The sequence below is a fragment of the Perna viridis genome, chromosome 2, assembly GCF_037379345.1.
Source record: "Perna viridis isolate PV_CMFRI_1.1 ecotype Kerala chromosome 2, ASM3737934v1, whole genome shotgun sequence".
Taxonomy (NCBI): Eukaryota; Metazoa; Mollusca; class Bivalvia; order Mytilida; family Mytilidae; genus Perna; species Perna viridis.
The window spans coordinates 47,464,665-47,482,753 of NC_142446.1; the positions used below are offsets into that span (position 1 = coordinate 47,464,665).

Genomic DNA, 18,089 nt, shown 5'->3' on the forward strand with positions numbered 1-18,089 from the left:
TAATTCACAAATATCAGATTAGAGGATTATTATAAAAACAGTATGTTCTGTGTAACTTAAACTTAGTGAGATATTAGATTATTTTGCATTTTAATTGACGTTAGATGAAAAACTCAAAAGGTCCTAATCTATCCACATTTAGATACATGAAGTAACAGTATTGATACATAAATTGAAAATGTAAGTTCTAATCTTTTTTAATGTTGTGAACAGTAACTGGGCTTTAACTCCCCTCACCCACAAAAAGGGGTAGTTTTCAGGTATTTGCAAACATTTTGATAAAAATAATCATTTCCCTACGAAACGATAGTTAATGCACCATTCGTATATGAAACTACGAAGTTTAAGAACAATCACCGTGTAGTTTTTTAATGTTCAAATAATGTAATAAACTTTCTCAAATCTAAAGGTTAAGGTTTTATAACCTTGCAAGGTTGTTGGAGGACATTCTTGGGATGTAATTGAAGGCGCCATTTTAAACAGTTTATATCCGACTGAAAGATATTCCTCAAATTTACGGAACACTAATCCGATCCACAATCAAGGCAAGTCCAAAATAAATCTGGCAAAATAGATATAACACTACGGAGCAGCTAGTTCCGCAATGGGCCTGACTTGGTACAGGCATTTCAAACGAAGTGGTGGTGTAAATCAAGGTTCTACAGTGCGCTAAACCTCCCTCTTCCATTGCGTCGTGAATATACCAGCGGTGATTAAATATCATTTGCATACTATTGTGTCATAATCGGCAAGTCGGCGTTAATATCACCACAAAGAACAATTAACAAAAAAAAAAAAGAAAAAAAAAAGCAATCAATAAACTGAGTACTTTTCATCCAAGGACTGAAATCTAAAAAGATTTTGGTAAGAGATCATTTCGAGACGCATTTCATCATTCACCTGGTTTAGGAGTCTGTTTTGCTGATATTTATGGCGTTTAGGAAAATCAGAGTAAATAGCACATGCTCCAGCGTAGCGAATCAATTTTGAAACATAAACACCATATGCAGGAGATAAAGATATATTATGCTGCACAGGTAAGGAAAATTTATGATATTAAAATTAAGGTCGTCACTTTTATCATAATTCTAAGTGCTGAGATGATCACAGTTGTCAAATTCGAGATTAAAATAGGTAAACAAAAAACAACAGTTTCTGTAGTCTCATTTATCTCGAGTTCTGGTGGATACATTGAGGGGAACCATTTACCAAACGAAGGGTTGATGACGGACAATCCATTATCAATATATCTGTTTGTGAAGTTAAAGGATTTAGCATCTTTTATTCTTTTATTCTTTACCAGATATTTATGAAATTCAGTTTCGTATGAATACAAATACAAATCGGCTAGGCGAGAAGCACAGTTAGTGCCAATTGGAATGCCAACTTGTTGAAAAATAGCTCCTCCAAATGTGACAAATATGTTATCAATGAGAAAATCAGACATATCGCAAACCTGCTTTTCTTTGTAGCACACTCTGCACTTCTCCGATATTTTAGAAAAATATGTGGATATGTAATCAAAAACAATATAAATTTTTGGAAACAGCAATATCCACGAATAAACCCTTTCAAACGAGCTTTCAATTTAGCATGTGGCAACGTGATGTATAGAGTTGAGAAGTCAAAAGTTTAGAGAGAACTAATTTATGAAAAGCTGCGGGACTTTTGGTTTTAAATAAATGTTTTAAAATGAATTTTTAAGTATCCACATATGATTAATGCCACTGCTAGAGTAAGTGGTAATACAATTAGCTTGCTGTCCATCCATAAATGCCAACCATTGACATCTCCTTCGTGAAGCAGGATGAATTTTCAGCTATATACCTTTCTTTGTGTGGATTATTATGAAATTAGGGAATCCAATACAAGTAACGTTAGTCCTCATATTTTGTTTTTATGTTGAGAGAAGATATGCAGGACTTATGTTTTTTATTATTTCAGTATCAGAAGCTCGAATATTAGGAGTCATTGGAACATTTTAGCGAGCAAATATTTTCTGTTTGGATAATTTACCTTACCCAAGGTTTATTTTCTTAATTTGTTTTGTATATACCATGGCCGATGCCAATCTATACATGCACAGGGACCTGTTTTACAACGAAGAAATCGTTATAACGTCAGACCAAAAAATATCTAAATGATCGAATTAAACGAAAATAATGTAAAGCTACACAGGTTGAATTTTGTCAAAAATGCTTGTTATTACAAACATTCAGGGAAAAAAGGGTAGAATATTTGATGATTCAAAGGTTATTGTGTTATTAAAGACATCAAACAAACAGGAACAGTTATTAGTTGATATTTAAAGCTTTTTGCAGTTAAATATATTCAGTCTTCTGTCAAAATCCCAGTGAATATTTGATAACATCCACAACCAAGGGCAGTGACAAAAATGAGAAGCCCTAATCTGTCTAAAACCATTGATAATTGCATCCATTGTTCAGAATTATCTACTGCATCAACTCTAACTGTTTCCTCCTCTAACTCGCTGTTTGTCTGTCCATTACCACTTGACAAGTAGATTTTGCTTTGTTTTCCGTCAGTGTTTTCCTATGATAGATACATATCATAAATTAAAAAAGCCATTTTGATTTACGAAATCTGCATAAATGTGAAGCATGTTAGAATGTCCTTTACTTCAATCATATCAATGTACAATATTGAGATATCACCCTGTATTAATTGAGTTCTAATGTCAAAGATTGCAATATTTTAGAGTCATCTGTGAACATGCACATTTGCTCGAATATGCTTTTCAGAGAATGTTACAATTATGAATCGTTCAAGTTTATTGTTAAGCATATTGAGAATTTCAGGCTAGACTACATTGCTAAGGGGTGTAAAATATCACTAATATCAACAGCTTTACAGTAATATAAACAGTTTTATAAATGGTAAAAATATGGAAGAGTATTGTGTTTCCATGCCATTGACAAACATCGAGTAGACATACCTGTTGTTTTACTGATACTTTGTTTGCAGTTGACGAAACATCTGTAGATTGAACACATAATAAAAAGGAAAGAGGTCGGAGTAAAAACAGCTTTACACATTTTGGCATGCGTCGGTTGCCTTTGTAGTATACATTCAAAACAATCACTTGCCACAAAGACGACCCGCCACTCAGGCCCATGGTGAAATTGAAGAATACAGCTGTAAAAATGTTTGTTAAAAGAAAATGTCAATAACATTTTAAAATCCATTTTTGGTATGACTTTAATTTAAATTTACCTTGATAATAATACTTAATAATTAATTAAATGGCAATAATTTGCAAATTACTATATTTTTTTAGCCTTTGGATTTCCATTACAACAACTGTGAAAAATACGAACAATGCAATAGTTTAAAAAAAAAACTGACGATCTTGATTCAGATTAAGTTCAGATTCATAATTGCTTTGACAATTAAACAATAACCTACATATCCATGGTGTTGCATCAGCCGAAGGGGGTAATTTGTCAGCCACTAACAGCTGGAAAACAGCCATTGCCAGCATCACTGTCAGTTCTAAACCGACCTTTTCTCCGGACTCTACCGGAAGTAGATATCCAAATGATGCAACCATGGTAACCAGTATTGCCGGTATTATTATATTAGTTATATAGTAGCTTGGTTTCCTTTTCAAGTGAATGTAAAAGGTGGCATCGGGAAAGGGTTCATAACAGCATCCGTAATACACTTCATGACGTTCGGTGGGAGCCTTTTCTATAATCCATTCAACGTTTTCTTTCATTGATGAAAGGTCTGCTTCAGAACGCTTTGAACTGACATTGACCTGGTTACCATTATGTGTCCATGAACTAAACATTAAGGTACAAATCTGTTTATCGTAGGGAAATTTTGAAACGTTTAGAGGGCAGAGAACTTCTATTTGTGTTGGGAAATTGTAAACGACGTCGCCATTTGAAGATAGAACAGCTCTATACGAGTCAGACACAAAGAACTCGGATGACGTGCTGAAACATAATTAGTATAGACATTCGGTTAAATTGATAAATATGATGAATATACAAACAAAAAAAGTAAATAATGATAATAAAAACACTCCATAAAATCATTTTCTACCGATTTCGGACAAGAAACCAGTACATTTGAGTAGCAATACAAAGGACAAGTTTTAATGACGTATAATATAATACTTGATTCTCACAGTGATTGAAATACTTTCAACCATGCTCATTAAGTTACATAAATATATGGGTAAAGTTCTACAATTTATTGTCAAATATGGTTAATGGTTAATTCTCTTGTAAAGATCTAACCTATCGTACAGCGTTATATCAGGCTTCCACAACGAGTTTATAGGCAAAGTTAAATCTTCTGTTCCATTGAAGGATGTAGGATTCCAGACAAGATAACAATCATTCCATGTCTACAACAAAACAAAGGCAATGTCGACATTGAAAACTTTTGACAAAATTGGAAAGAACAGAATTTTGTTATTGTTTACTTCCTTATTTTTATCCTTTATATTAAAACATGCATTTGGGTTTCCCTTTTCCCCTTAGCTGGGTCAATATTACTAATGTTAGCAAAAATACCGAAGTACCAAAACAGGATACTTCGCAATCCAACTACATGGCTAAAACATGAAAACAGGAAAAGAGATATAGATAATGTACACAAAAGGAATAAAATACAATCACGTATAAAAACTGCAGATCCGAAGTCGGAGTCAAATCATGTACTCCGGAAAGGTATGCACGTCATGTTCCACCAGCGACAGCCGTTACATTGGAAGTTAGTAAAATCCGGTAGGCGTCAATGTCGTTTGGTTGTCAATGATATAGGACGTGAAATGCCTATAACTAATCACATTACTTAAAGTATATTGATCTACTCTTTGAACCAGATATATTCTCAATGGAAATTAACCTGCTATTTTCAAAACGTATTTTTTTTCATAAGTCCTCTTTTTCCAACAACATCTTTATAGATATAGCATGGTTTAACTATTATTTTAACAACTTGGAGTTAGGAGCGAAAATTTCGAATTTAAATCATCAGGGGGTGTAATTATCTATATTTCAAACAGTTTCATCCACATATTCACAAAAAATTAAAGAAATCGGTTAAAATTTGACGCATGAATTATCGGTTCTAATCTTAATCTGGATTTCCTTAGCCTCTTGTGTCCGGTGGTTCTGTAAAGTACTTAAAAGAAGTCATTTTTCCTAAAAATAGTTCAGTATGAAACGTGATTGAAAAACAAAGGAAATTTTGAACCGGGAAATGAAGCAGTATTTCCCTTCTTGCTTTAGATAGTTTTAAATTTAAATGTTTTTTAAATCGTAGTAGTCGTCAAACTCACTAAACGCATCCATATGTTGAATTTGACAATTTGATTTGGCTCATCCTGCAAATAAAAATGTACTGCGCAGAGTTTGTGTTATAAGAGTACATAAGCGTATATAAGATATAAAATTAGATTGAAAAGACAATTATAACATTTTTTCTAGGCATGCGTATTTAATGTCAAAAAGATGACGTCCCCATTCGTTTTAAATATTCATTGAGTTGTTTAAAACTTATTGGTCTCTTGCGTAAACTGTATTCTTGTCAAGGTTAGCATAAGATATCAACTCGCTTTTCTTTTTATATTTTGTATTTTTTTTTAATTTTAACTTGTCTGAAACAACATCGTCATTTTTGCTGTGGGCTTTATATCGTAAAAATGTTTTATTTATATAGTTCTACTTTGTCGATTGTTTTTACATAAAGCTTGTTTTTCTAGTCTTAATCACATGAACAGCTTACCACCGATATCAGCTGCCTCACAGCCATATCTATAGTAACATGAACCGGTTCGATGCCAGGACAGACTGGACGGACTTTTGGATTATATTGGGACAACAATATTGTTGATAAGTCAGCGATGCTCGATGATTCTGATAAAAATAGAAAACAATTACCGATTTATCGGATTTCTTTCAACTATAGTGTCGTATTTGATATTATGTCTTGAATAGATAGTTTTGTCAAAGATTGAGCTTGAAAAATTCATGATAAAAGTGAAAAAGACAAAAGAACAGCACAGATGTGTAATGCAACAATAGCATGTGCTGTATATGTAGCTCAAAGAAATGTTTTTTTTTATATATAAACGGTTCTTTGCATATAAAGTATATACACATACAAACATGAAATACATCTTTAATCTTAATTCACTTCTTCATAAAAGTTATACATTTTGTTGGGAAGAGAATATGTTTTCAGCGCTTGGACAATTTTGGCATGGATTTCAAAAGAAATCATATATGGAAGGAAGTTGTGAATTGACGTAAAATGGAAAACCTAAATAGTTTATGTTGTGATATTTGATATTTTATGTTTAATCAATCTACTACATGTATATGACGAGCACATTTGGAAAACGAACAAAACAACAAGCAAACCAACAAACACAAACGGTCATACACGTTTAATGTTTTTAAGTCAAACTTCAAATTTGTGCTTTGGAAGCATAAGTCTGTCTAGCCATTGTTACATTTATATCACTATGATGGCGAAACTGTAATATTATATTATTCACAATAAAATCCTTTTTCAATGTTTTTCTTCGATATCAGAAGCTGCACCGTAATTTGTTCCAGGATAAAACAGAGAAGCACTACCGATAATTGATTAGGTTTGTAATATCATTTACATATCTATACGTCACATAATGGCCTGCCATTAAAAAAAACATTAAAAAACTAAAATACCGTTTTATACTAATAGACGGATAGGTTATACATATAAGCTGACGATTATCTCGATTTCTCAATTTACTGAATCTGAGTATACATTTATGTAACAGTCTTTATAAATATCAGACAGGAGGTGATTCATGCATGTCAATAACCAACAAAGTTGACTTTATGTTTTTTTTCAGATACAGTTAATGATTACTTAACCAATCTTAGTTTTTTTCATTCGGTTGTTGCACTTTTGGGATTAAATTGATATAGACTGTACACGGAATTGACACTCATCATTCTTAATTTTGAGATTTTTGTGGAATGTTAAAGTATGTTTTTACCTCAAAAAGGCAGTTATATATGTAGACAGAACTGTAAGAATCTAAAATATGGAATCTATTGATTGTAAGAAAAAAAAACTTCGGTTAATCGGTGGATTTTTCTGAACTATGTACATTGTCTGAATTTTATGTGGATTGGTATTTAAATAATCACTTTAAGTAAAATATATAACAGAGTACAACAAATCTTACCTGTATAGGAAATTATTATAATACAGAAGCTGAACAGCAGCATGCTACAATTGCCAAACACCTGCATCATAATCTAAAATAAATTAAATTGCCCTAATTATATCATGTATATCGTACAAGTACAATATAAAATAATCAAAGTATAACTGTTTCATATTTGAGTTCACAGGTCTTTAATTTAAGTAGCAGTCTTTGTAAGAATCATGCAAAATCTGAAAAATGTGATACACCCCCCCAAAAAGGCTACATATTTTTATTTTTGTAATTAAATTGATTTATGGGTCTATATTGTGAAATGTATATTATTCATTCATGTCTGCCTGCTCATAGGAGGTAATCAACATTGAAAATACAATAGATTCTATTGTATTTGAGTGTCATTTACGGAGTTATCTCCCTTAATTTTAAAATCTACAGTGCATTCTATATAATTTGTATTACCTATGAACATGGGTTATATGAAAAACCACATGTAACTTTAAGTCTACCATAACATTTCAAACAAAATATCAAAAATAAAAATATGTAGGCTTTCCAACCATGAATCACATTTTGCATGATTCTTATGTGGAGGGCTACTTAAAAAATAAAGTGTTTACGACAAAACAGTATCCAGATTGATTTTAAATTTATATTATTATGTTAAGAATACAAAATTAGAATTCGAATAATTCATTATTTCAAATAATGGTAGTATTTACATTTTAATACGATCATAGACTGTTGACGCTACAAAAGAGCAGAAACGGAGAAAGTAGTTTATGCGTTATAACGCCTTATTATAACGTGCTGTCAGCATTCAAGGATTTATTAGGGAAAGATTTAAGGAACGGAGTATTTGACGTAAGATCTATGAGGTCGAAACAAATAGGAAAACAAAATAAACGACTCCTTCCTCAAAAGAAAGAAAACAAATCGGCGAAAATCAACGACAAATAACCCACCAATAAGATTACAAATATATTTTGTTGAGAAAAAAGTAATAAAAAGCTTCCATGCACTAGAACAATAAATTCCATAAAAAATAACTCACCTACCTCTAACATGTGAGTCTAGTAGTTTAAAACCATGTATTATAGATTAATTAATTTCAACGTAATAACTCATTGTCAATCATTTTAAGTCGTTAAGCGTAATTTGTAGGAAATTTTGTCTCTATTCCAGTTGATTAGTGTCAAGTTTCATAAAAATTGATTGACTGCTTAATTAAACAAATCATAAAAATGTGATGGGCGTGCTCGTTACAAATCTCCATACAAAAGATAATGAAGGATTCAAAATTACAGAACTGATCAACTCTGTTGAATAATCAAAAAGAATTATCAAATAGCAATGTACAGTAAAAACCGGAAAGTTGAAACAGATTAAATTTCCACAAATTTTGATTTTATTTTTTCAGGTCAAGGTTTGATAGAAGTCATACATAGATCTCCGAGATTATTGATGAAAAATCATGGTAGCTTTATTTGTAAAAACATATTTTTTTAATTTTCATTTTTTAAATGAAGATCAGCACATGGCTGCATACAAGATTACTATCCCGATCAATCCGATTAAAGATATATAACGCAGACTACTTAGTATTTGCAGTGTCATTCTCGTGTCGGTGATTTTCTCCTTAACATCTACCCCCATGGAAATTATATCTGCCTCATACCACCTAGGCCTGCTTTAAAAAATTGATGGAGGAGGAAACTCTTAAAAAAGAAATACATTGATTATTTTCTGTCGTATGGTTACTTATTTATTTATCCGAGGTAAAATTTATTACGTCATATGGAGTTTTCATTTACAAATCATAAGGTTTTGCGAGAGCTAAATTGTTATATTGTGCTAAACTTCGTCCAGAATATGGAAAATGGAAAAGTTTAAAGAACATGGAATAAGATTTATGTCGTTGCCTCTAATATTCTGTGGCCTTCATAATGAACCGTTGTAGTATTTCTATCAAAATATTTATATTTGTTACTAGGTTCATCATCCGCATCATACTAGATACGACATGAATCTGAGTGGGTATTTTAGTAATGCAGAACCCCTCTGTTGGAGTCGGTACATGCTTTTAGTATTTAGTGACGTCACGGACGCTCATTTTCTTTTAATTTTGTATGTTTTGCGTTGGTTCCATTATGTTGTATATTTTGTGATTTTTTTTTATTTATCATTGCTTTCTATAGTTCATGAATCCCATTATTTCATATTATTTCATATCAGTAAAAAATAGTAATTTCAATTGGATGAAACCATTACACATGGTATAAATCAACTTGTAATATAAAGTTTTACCAGTCAATATCATAATGTAATGCCCGGTTACGAATTTAGAGTTACATCCCCTTATTAAAACATTTTCTAGCAGTTGTCAATGTAAATATGCAGAAACACATTTTGCATGGCTTTCTTTCTTTTTTTTTTTTGGCCGCAGGACAGTCTAAATGTCATGATATTGACCAGTTTATCGACAACTATTACATTAGTAGATTTCACTATAGGTGATTGGCAGTGCTCTAAACACAAAAGAACCACATTTTATGTAGCACTTATTTAAATTACCCGCTTTAGTGTAGCATATATTTGTCTTGGTTTTCAAACACAAGGGTATTTATCAATTGCAGACACGAAAAAAGGAGTGTGATATAAAACGTAAAATTTAAATGATATTTTGACACTTTTTTGTAAATTAATTTAACGAGTATTTCAGTACAAAATAATTGAAGAACTTTCTAAAAAAATGAAATTAATACTACTATATGGTATCACAATAACTTCCCATCCCCTTAAAGAAGATATCGCATTTATCATTTAATAAGTACCAAATGTTAATAGAAAAGTTATCAATTCAATTAAAAGATGCTTCTTAACATCTTCAATGGTTACGATATATGCATTTTACAGAATATGTATGTACCGTAGTGCGTTGAAGCTCTTAAAGATATTTATATATTTGCTACACAGTTTTGTGTTTTTAAAGTTGGTAATAATATTAAATATAACATAGGTAATAGATTTTGACTAATAAGTAGGCACCTTAAATACACATATTTTTAAATTGAAAACACAATAATATCGAAAAGGTAAATCGAACTTTTATGTATTTTTTTAGTTTTGTGAATGGTGATGTTTCAGCGTTTTTGAGTAAGCGATATAGTACAATGTTTCATTTTAACTTTATTTTCTATACAGTTCAAGTTAGCTAATCTCCTCTTAAGATTCCCATAAAAATGAAACAACATCCACAACCGAGGGCAACAATGAATATAAGTAGTCCTAATCTATCTAAAACCAGAGAAAGTTGCATCCAGTTTTCAGAATCATCCACTGTATCTGTTGTTTCTATCACATGTTCTAATGCTAATGCACTTTTTCCTTGTCTGTTACCATTTAAACTGGAAAAGTTGATGGGCTTTTCCGTGATACTATCCTGCTTAAAGGTAAATGTTTGTACAGAATAAATGCAATCTTTAATTGTTGTTAGTTTCAATCTAAAACCGCGATATCTTGATCAATGTGTGTTCTTTAACTTACCAAAATACAATGCCCGAGATACTAACATAAAATATTTTGAACTATCGTAAAACATATATTTCCGCTCTATAGATGACGTACTATCGTTAAAGAATCCTAGATTCGGGAACATGTTACATCCCATCTACCCCCAAGAACTTGAGATAAGGGATATTACAGACAACGTGGAGTCAGCCTCATATCTTGACCGACACTTAGAGATGGATGGTAAAGGAAAACTTTTGACAAAACTTAGATAAACGTGATGACATTTCGTTCAGATTTGTCAACTTTCCTTTCATATGTGGCAACATCCCTTCAGCACCTGTGTATAGAGTTTTCATATCACAACTTATACGTTATGCCAGAGCTTGCCGAAACTATGCAGACTTTTTGTATCACGCTAGGACTCTTACAGTTAGACTTTTGGAAGTGTTATGTGGCTACAAGATTGAAGTCATCACTACAGAAGTTTTATTGTCGTCATCATGAACTCGTGGATCGTTATGGTGTATCCATATGCACCATGAAAACTGATTTGTTCATCGTGTCATAGTTTTCCTTTCCTCTTTTGTATACCCAGGACTTGACTTTCATGAGCAACTCAGCGGGTGTTTCTAGAAAAGCAGATGACGCTTAACCTGCTGGTGCACCTGGACCATGCTCCAAGTTTTCAGTGATTTCCGAGTTGTTCGTCTTCTTTTGTTACTTTGTATGTATTATTTTAGTTACTTTATGTTCTTTGTTGTGTATGTCTGTTTCCCATGCTTGGTCTTTGTCCCTGGATTACTTTCTTTTTATTTCCGCTAGAACCTTGGTTCCTTTGATTACTCTTTAAGGTGTAAGTGTGAGCGAGTATACATTTAGATGTGTGAATTATACACTGCGGCGTTACAGTTAAAAATGAAATTATAAAGAATCGGACCTAAACAAAACATAAAAATAATTTTACTTAATCATAAAAAATAGGAAGGTATGATGTTACGTTTAATATTTGTTTAAGGCATAAATTGGCCAAAAATCATGTCTAGATTGTCAGTTTAGTTAACTATTACACTGTTAAAAAACTAGATACTAAAGCGAAGCAAAACTAATTTTATAGCATAATAGGGACAAACATATGAATAAATACCAAATTCACCTGTTTATTTGTTACTTCCTGGTATGCAGAAGATGGTAAACCTAATGATGGAACGCACAATAAAATGGAAAGAGGTCTGAGTATAAACAGCTTTATACACCTTGGCATGCGTCTTTTGCCTTTGTAGTAGACGTTCAGAACAAGAACTTGCCACAAAGAAGACCCGCCACTCAGGCCCATGGTGAAATTGAAGAATACAGCTGTAAAAATAGTTGGTATAAATATCATATAAATTGCTCGGAAAAAGGTTTTAATATGACGTTAACTTAAATTTCTTATCTTGTTCACAGACATACATAATTGTTTCGGTGTTATATTTTTAAAGATGAATATACTTTTTATCCTTTCAAAAAAGTTTTTTTGCATTCATATGCACATAATTTAAGATGAATTTTATTTTCAAATTTATTTTTGTCAACACTTTCATAAGATCATTCTCAATTGTTTCAGCTACAAAGTGTACGTATCATCAAATGACTAAGCTTGAACATGCTTCCACCCGTTTTATAAGAGCAAGTCAGCTATTTTATCGTTAAATCAGAACTTACATATCCACGGTGTTGCATCGGCGGAAGGGGGCAATTTGTCAGCAACTAATAGCTGGAAGACGGACATTGCCAACATCACTGTCAGTTCTAAACCGACCTTTTCCCCAGACTCAACCGGAAGTAGATATCCAAATGATGCAACCATGGTAACCAGTATTGCCGGTATTATTATATTAGTTATATAGTAGCTTGGTTTCCTTTTCAAGTGAACGTAAAAGGTGACATCTGGAAAGGGTTCAGGACAGCATCCGTAATATACTTCATGACGTTCGATGGGAGCCTTTTCTATAATCCATTCAACGTTTTCTTTCATTGATGAAAGGTCTGCTTCTGAACGTTTTGAACTGACATTGACTTGGTTTCCATTGTGAGACCATGAACCAAACATCAAGTTACAAACCTGTCTGTCGTAGGGAAATTTGGAAACGTCCACAGGACAGAGTACTTCTATTTGAGATGGAAAGTTGTAAAATACGTCACCATTTGAGTAAACCATTGCATTGTATGAATCAAATCCATAAAACTCAGATGCAGTGCTGAAAGTTTCAGGAATAAAAAAAATTAATAAGGATTAATTAAATTAATTTTAGTAACCAAATCAAAACGTTCTGTGTTAAACGGATGAACTGCAAAACATGCCTACTTATTGTGTGTGCTACCCTTTGGCTTACGCTGGTTGTGAAAAATATGCAAAAATGTGCCGATTCATATTAGATTCGATAAAATTCACGCAGACTCTCGGTCAGACAAAAACGTCTTGAAAAATACTAGTTTTTTTATACCACAATAGAGGATATTAACTCAAATACCACTTTTTAAAAAACAGAAAATCTTTATGGAGTTAAATATAAATTCGAAAAGAATATTCAAATGTCTGAATAGAAATTCTTACCTATCATACAGTGTTATATCGGGCTTCCATATTGACTTAATGGGTAAAGTTAGATCTCCTGTTCCGTTGAAATTCGAAGAATTCCAGACAAGATTACAATCGTTCCATGCCTTCAAAAATTACAACATTGAAACCTACATCATAGTAAGAAATATCGCCAATAACAACAAAGAAAATACAAACGTCTTGTAGTTACTGTTGTTGGCGTTTATCGAGAGGCAATAATTGATATGAATAATTAATGAAATGATCCTTTTAATTAGACCTTTGAAGGTCCCAATTACTTAATATAAGTTGTTTGTCGTTCTTTTGTGGTATAAAACGACGATTTTTACTGTTTTACCGAATAACAAAAATTAGTAACATAATCCGTGTGACAAGGCTTACATTTGTTTCTAAGTTACGGCAACTCTGCTGGGAGTAATTGCTCTTAAAAAGTAAAAAAAAAATTCTGTTTGACTCTTGTGTATAAAGAAGTCCTATTTGGACTGAATATTTATAAGTTAATAAACTTGCTAGACGCATCCATATGTTGAATTGGACAACTTGGTCTGGCTCATTCTAAAAAAATAACCATGATTAAAGTTTATGTAAACAAGTTTAAAATGTCTTCCTTCCTGTCTATGACATTAAAATACAAAGTTTTTGTAGAGAGGAAAAGTATATAAGTTCTTGTATTTTCATGATCATTAATTAAGGTGTTTTGAATTATTGGTGTCGAGTGTTAATTTTGCGTAAAGCATTATTCATTACAATTTTAGCTAACGTTTTATCACATTATTGTTAAACGCCTGTCCATTTCGTTTCAAGTATTGTGAAAGTTCTTTTATTCGTAAGGGACCAATTTTCGTCGTTTAGGTGAAAATGATCAATTCGTAAATTCTTGAATTCGTGGATGTGACAACTCTATCATGCAAATAAATATGATATTTCCTTTCCACTGGGAACCAAATTTCGTGGCTTAGGAAACCACGAACAATAATACTTCATCAGTTTTCAATATGACTCCTTGATTTTTTTTTTTCTTTCAGCATCTTCAGACTAAAAAGCTATTACTTTCGAAATCTTTATTTTATTTATTGCTTACTGTCTCGTGTGTAAAGTTTGTGGATTTCAACAGTGTTGAAAATTTATATTTTAACAGCTTACCAACGATATCAATTGTCGTACAGCCATATCAATAGTAACGTGAACTTTGTCGATACCAGGACATATCGGACGAACCTTGAGATTATATTGAGACAACAATGTTGTTGCTAAGTCAGAGATACTCGAAGATTCTGATAAAAAAGGAGGCATATACACGATGGAATTAAAGAACTGTAACATCAGTATAGAAAAAGGACAATTTATTTAAAATTGGTATTGTTTAGTCTCTGATCTCGTTTGAATCTAAGATAAGTGCTCATTTCTACCAAACTGTAGTGTTAGATGAAGTTCATATAATTTCATCGGAACTCGGACCAAAATTAGCATGGTTATTAGTATAACTAGTGTGACTATTATTACTCTCCAGTACTGAAGTGAAATGCATTTAAACTCGTCGGGAAATTCCCTCAGATGTTTCGTTATCATTAAAAATCAACATGTTATTTCGATAAAGTTTGTTTTTTTTCTGTGGAACTAACATATGTGTCTCCATAAAATCCTCTGCAAACAACTGGTAAAAAGTGCGGACGGTCGCTGTGTAAAGCACAGAAAAATAAGCAGATATACAAAAACAACAAAAATTTAATTGCTATGTTGTCCCATTGTCACAAAGGTTAAAAAAGAAGCATTGTCATATATTAATTTTTGTGCAGTTTGTCTTTGTAACTATTATATTTCGGAAATAAACGATTTCCAATGCTACGTCATCTACTGGGTGAAAAGCAGACTGTTCTTCATGTTTTGTTGTCGATTTGTGATAGAACCCTGGACATGCAATATGAAGCAAAAAATCATTTTCTCATATACGAACAGGTCAATGACCTCGGATACTCTTGATACTGAACCCTAGTAAATCAAAGATTTTTTTTTATCAATAATACAATGGACAAACCCAGATACAAGAAATCTTACCTATATACGGTATGATACTAACAATACAGATGCACAATAGTATTTTAAAATTGCTAAACACCTGCATCATTATCTGAAACAAATCCAAATTCATGATTAGTTTTATCATTTTGGTCACGAAAGCATAAAGATGTAGTAACCAAAATTTAATTGATCTCGTCTCATATATGAATACTCATTTTTCAAAATCTAATATTCTCATCGTGACCCATTGACTCAAATTTGTGAAGTTAATATTTGATTTATAATGCTGTGGGTATGACATGAGTTCAGTATATACGGTATACGGCTTGCTTGATATGAATTTATGGCAAATATGCCGTTTCTTTAGCAATTAAAAAAAAGAAATGACTTGAGTGTTTACTTCGAAACTGCTGACATAAAAGACATGTTTCTCAGAGGTTAATTTTAAAAGTCAATCGTTCATTGCCATTTAAATCATGCATGAATTAGTTCATTTATATGTTTCCTAATTTGTTCTCCGTGCATTTTTGCATTAATGCAAGGTGAATAAGATAAAGTTGAATTAAGGGGGCGGCTATGTATATTTTTTAAAAAAAAATTCTGGATAATGTGGAAAAAAATAATATGACTTATCACTAGAAAGAAAAAAAGTTTGTTTTTAAAAACTGCAAAATAAAATATATTGTTGCCTAATTGAAAACATGAAAAAAGTAGTGAAACAACAAAAAAAAAAAGATTGTTTTCAATAATGCTGAAAAAAAAATGTTTTTGATAAGCCTGGAAATAAGTCATTTTTGCTCAAGGGAAAAAGTTGGTCTCAGAAAAAATCCATAGCCCACCCAAGAAAATAGAATGGTTGCTGCCTTACATGTGTTCATTTAAACCCACTATGGTCTACCCTATATCACACCCCTTTACAGACCATACTTGTAGTATGGTTAAAATATGATACAATGAACATGAGATGTCAAAATCAGACTTTGACGTGTAATATTCAGAAGAATGTTAACATAATATTTTAGTCAAACATATCAAGCTTATCTAAATACTTCTACGACGTATTTCTTGGAAAGTGTAGTTTTAAAAATGTGTTTTTTTGTCATTCTATTCGCATTTCCTTAGCCTTCATTAAGTTTTATCAGGAATTTGCAGATTTTGGGTTTCTCGTGTTGTATTATTTCATTGTAGAACTATTTCCTTCAATGTTTGCACTGTAATCACTTTTCGTTTCCAAACATTCAAAATGCAAAGGCAAACAAACTAACAAATAAAAAGAAATCATGTTAAAATAAACAAAAACAAACAAAAACAAAACAAAAACAAAAAACAAAAAACAAACAAAAACAAACATCATTCAGAAATCATAGTTTTTCATTCATTATATCTTTGGTCAATATGTAGAAGAAAAAACATAAGAATTATTAAGATTGGTCAATATGTAGAAGAAAAAACATGATAAGAATTACTAAGATATCAATAATGCATTGTCTTACCTTTACCGACTTGTGTGCGTCTTTTTCAAATTTTAAACCCTTTGAATCGGTGCACAAACAAGTAAATAATCACTTAAGTATTGTTTAAATGAAATAATTAGCTATAAAACATATTCCATAATGTTCTGCACCATTACATATTTTTTGTTTAATTCACTATCAAAGTGTCGAGTTTCGACCAAAATTAAATGACTGGTCAATGATTCAAATCTTAAAAATGCATTAAATAGATGGTGCAAGTTAGTAAACAGACGACCATTTACAAACAGATAATAATTCTATTATCTATTTCCTTTTTGTGGTCCATTTCTCCTCCCAGGTCTCGATTTCACAAAAAGTCGTAAGTGTACAGTTGGTCGTAAGTAATGACGTCATAAACTAGAACAGCATTGTGGCGTCATGATTTACGATCAATTTCACACTTACGACTTTTTGTGAAACCGATGCCTGGTCGACTTGATACATGCCATATTTCTGTTTAAGACTGGCAAACATGCAATGGGAAGTTTGGATTTTTTTATAACGTGACAGGCTAATATCGGTGTTTCGGAGGGAAATAAGGAATTTTCTCTCAGGCTTCAAGCGTATCTTCGACGTTGTGGCGCTACATAAGAACTCAATAAGACCTAATAAATGCTTACCCTAACAAACATGACATGCAAGACAAGTTATTTGTGAATAATTTCTACCGATCGTGTTGTAAAATTAAATTTATTCTACGCGATACTGTCCATGAAATTTCAATACATACAATTTGATAGAAAGACAGCATTTTGTCAATATATATGTACCGGAACAAAAGAGCAAACAGGAAAAACACATGAAATCAAACGAAATTAAGGGTACTGATATCGAAAACCCACAAAGTATGAGAAGAAAAACAAAGAAAACCCTGTTTGAACTAAAACGGTTCTGGTAACCTTGATCTACAAAACGAGGATTAAAAAAAAAAAAGAAAAAAATGTTATCCAAACAAACAAAATCCAAACAAGTATAAATAATTTAAAACAATAAAATATATATTTAATAAAACATGGTACATACATGGACTACGTGCTCCGATAAAAAGAGAATTGCCCGCTGCCTACCTATTCGAGCAGCTCAAAGCATGTCCAGTACTTTTTATAATAAGTGAGCTATAAAGTAAACCGTTCTTATGGTTAAGATTGAGATCAACACACCATATCGGCTAGCAAGTTTATGAAGCATTTTTTAGTGATAAATTTATTATTAAAGTAGCACAGCCTGTTAGAAATAAATCTATCAA

General features: G+C 31.9%; 2 protein-coding genes across 5 annotated transcripts; both read right to left on the bottom strand.

The window, feature by feature from the left end:
- Window positions 1-46: 46 nt before the first annotated feature.
- Window positions 47-8,361, bottom strand: LOC148625434 (neuronal acetylcholine receptor subunit alpha-9-I-like). Of its 4 annotated transcripts, none has more exons than XM_088568968.1 (8): window positions 8,257-8,357; window positions 7,220-7,292; window positions 5,764-5,894; window positions 5,318-5,362; window positions 4,269-4,378; window positions 3,427-3,962; window positions 2,957-3,156; window positions 47-2,553 (listed from the first exon to the last, which is right to left on the bottom strand). In XM_088568968.1, exons 1-8 carry the CDS (start codon window positions 8,263-8,265, stop codon window positions 2,332-2,334), a joined length of 1,326 nt encoding a protein of 441 aa, XP_088425094.1. In that variant the 5' UTR covers window positions 8,266-8,357; the 3' UTR covers window positions 47-2,331. The 4 variants fall into 4 exon arrangements, with proteins under 4 accessions (XP_088425094.1, XP_088425095.1, XP_088425096.1 ...); XM_088568969.1 differs by having other exon boundaries at window positions 8,253-8,286; XM_088568971.1 differs by having other exon boundaries at window positions 2,410-2,553; window positions 3,423-3,962; window positions 8,257-8,361.
- Window positions 8,362-10,283: 1,922 nt separating this feature from the next.
- LOC148625435 (neuronal acetylcholine receptor subunit alpha-10-like) lies at window positions 10,284-18,004 on the bottom strand. The gene is made up of 8 exons (XM_088568972.1): window positions 16,823-18,004; window positions 15,366-15,438; window positions 14,454-14,584; window positions 13,821-13,865; window positions 13,305-13,414; window positions 12,413-12,948; window positions 11,865-12,064; window positions 10,284-10,640 (listed from the first exon to the last, which is right to left on the bottom strand). Exons 2-8 carry the CDS (start codon window positions 15,433-15,435, stop codon window positions 10,413-10,415), a joined length of 1,320 nt encoding a protein of 439 aa, XP_088425098.1. The 5' UTR covers window positions 15,436-15,438; window positions 16,823-18,004; the 3' UTR covers window positions 10,284-10,412.
- Between the last annotated feature and the right edge of the window lie 85 nt (window positions 18,005-18,089).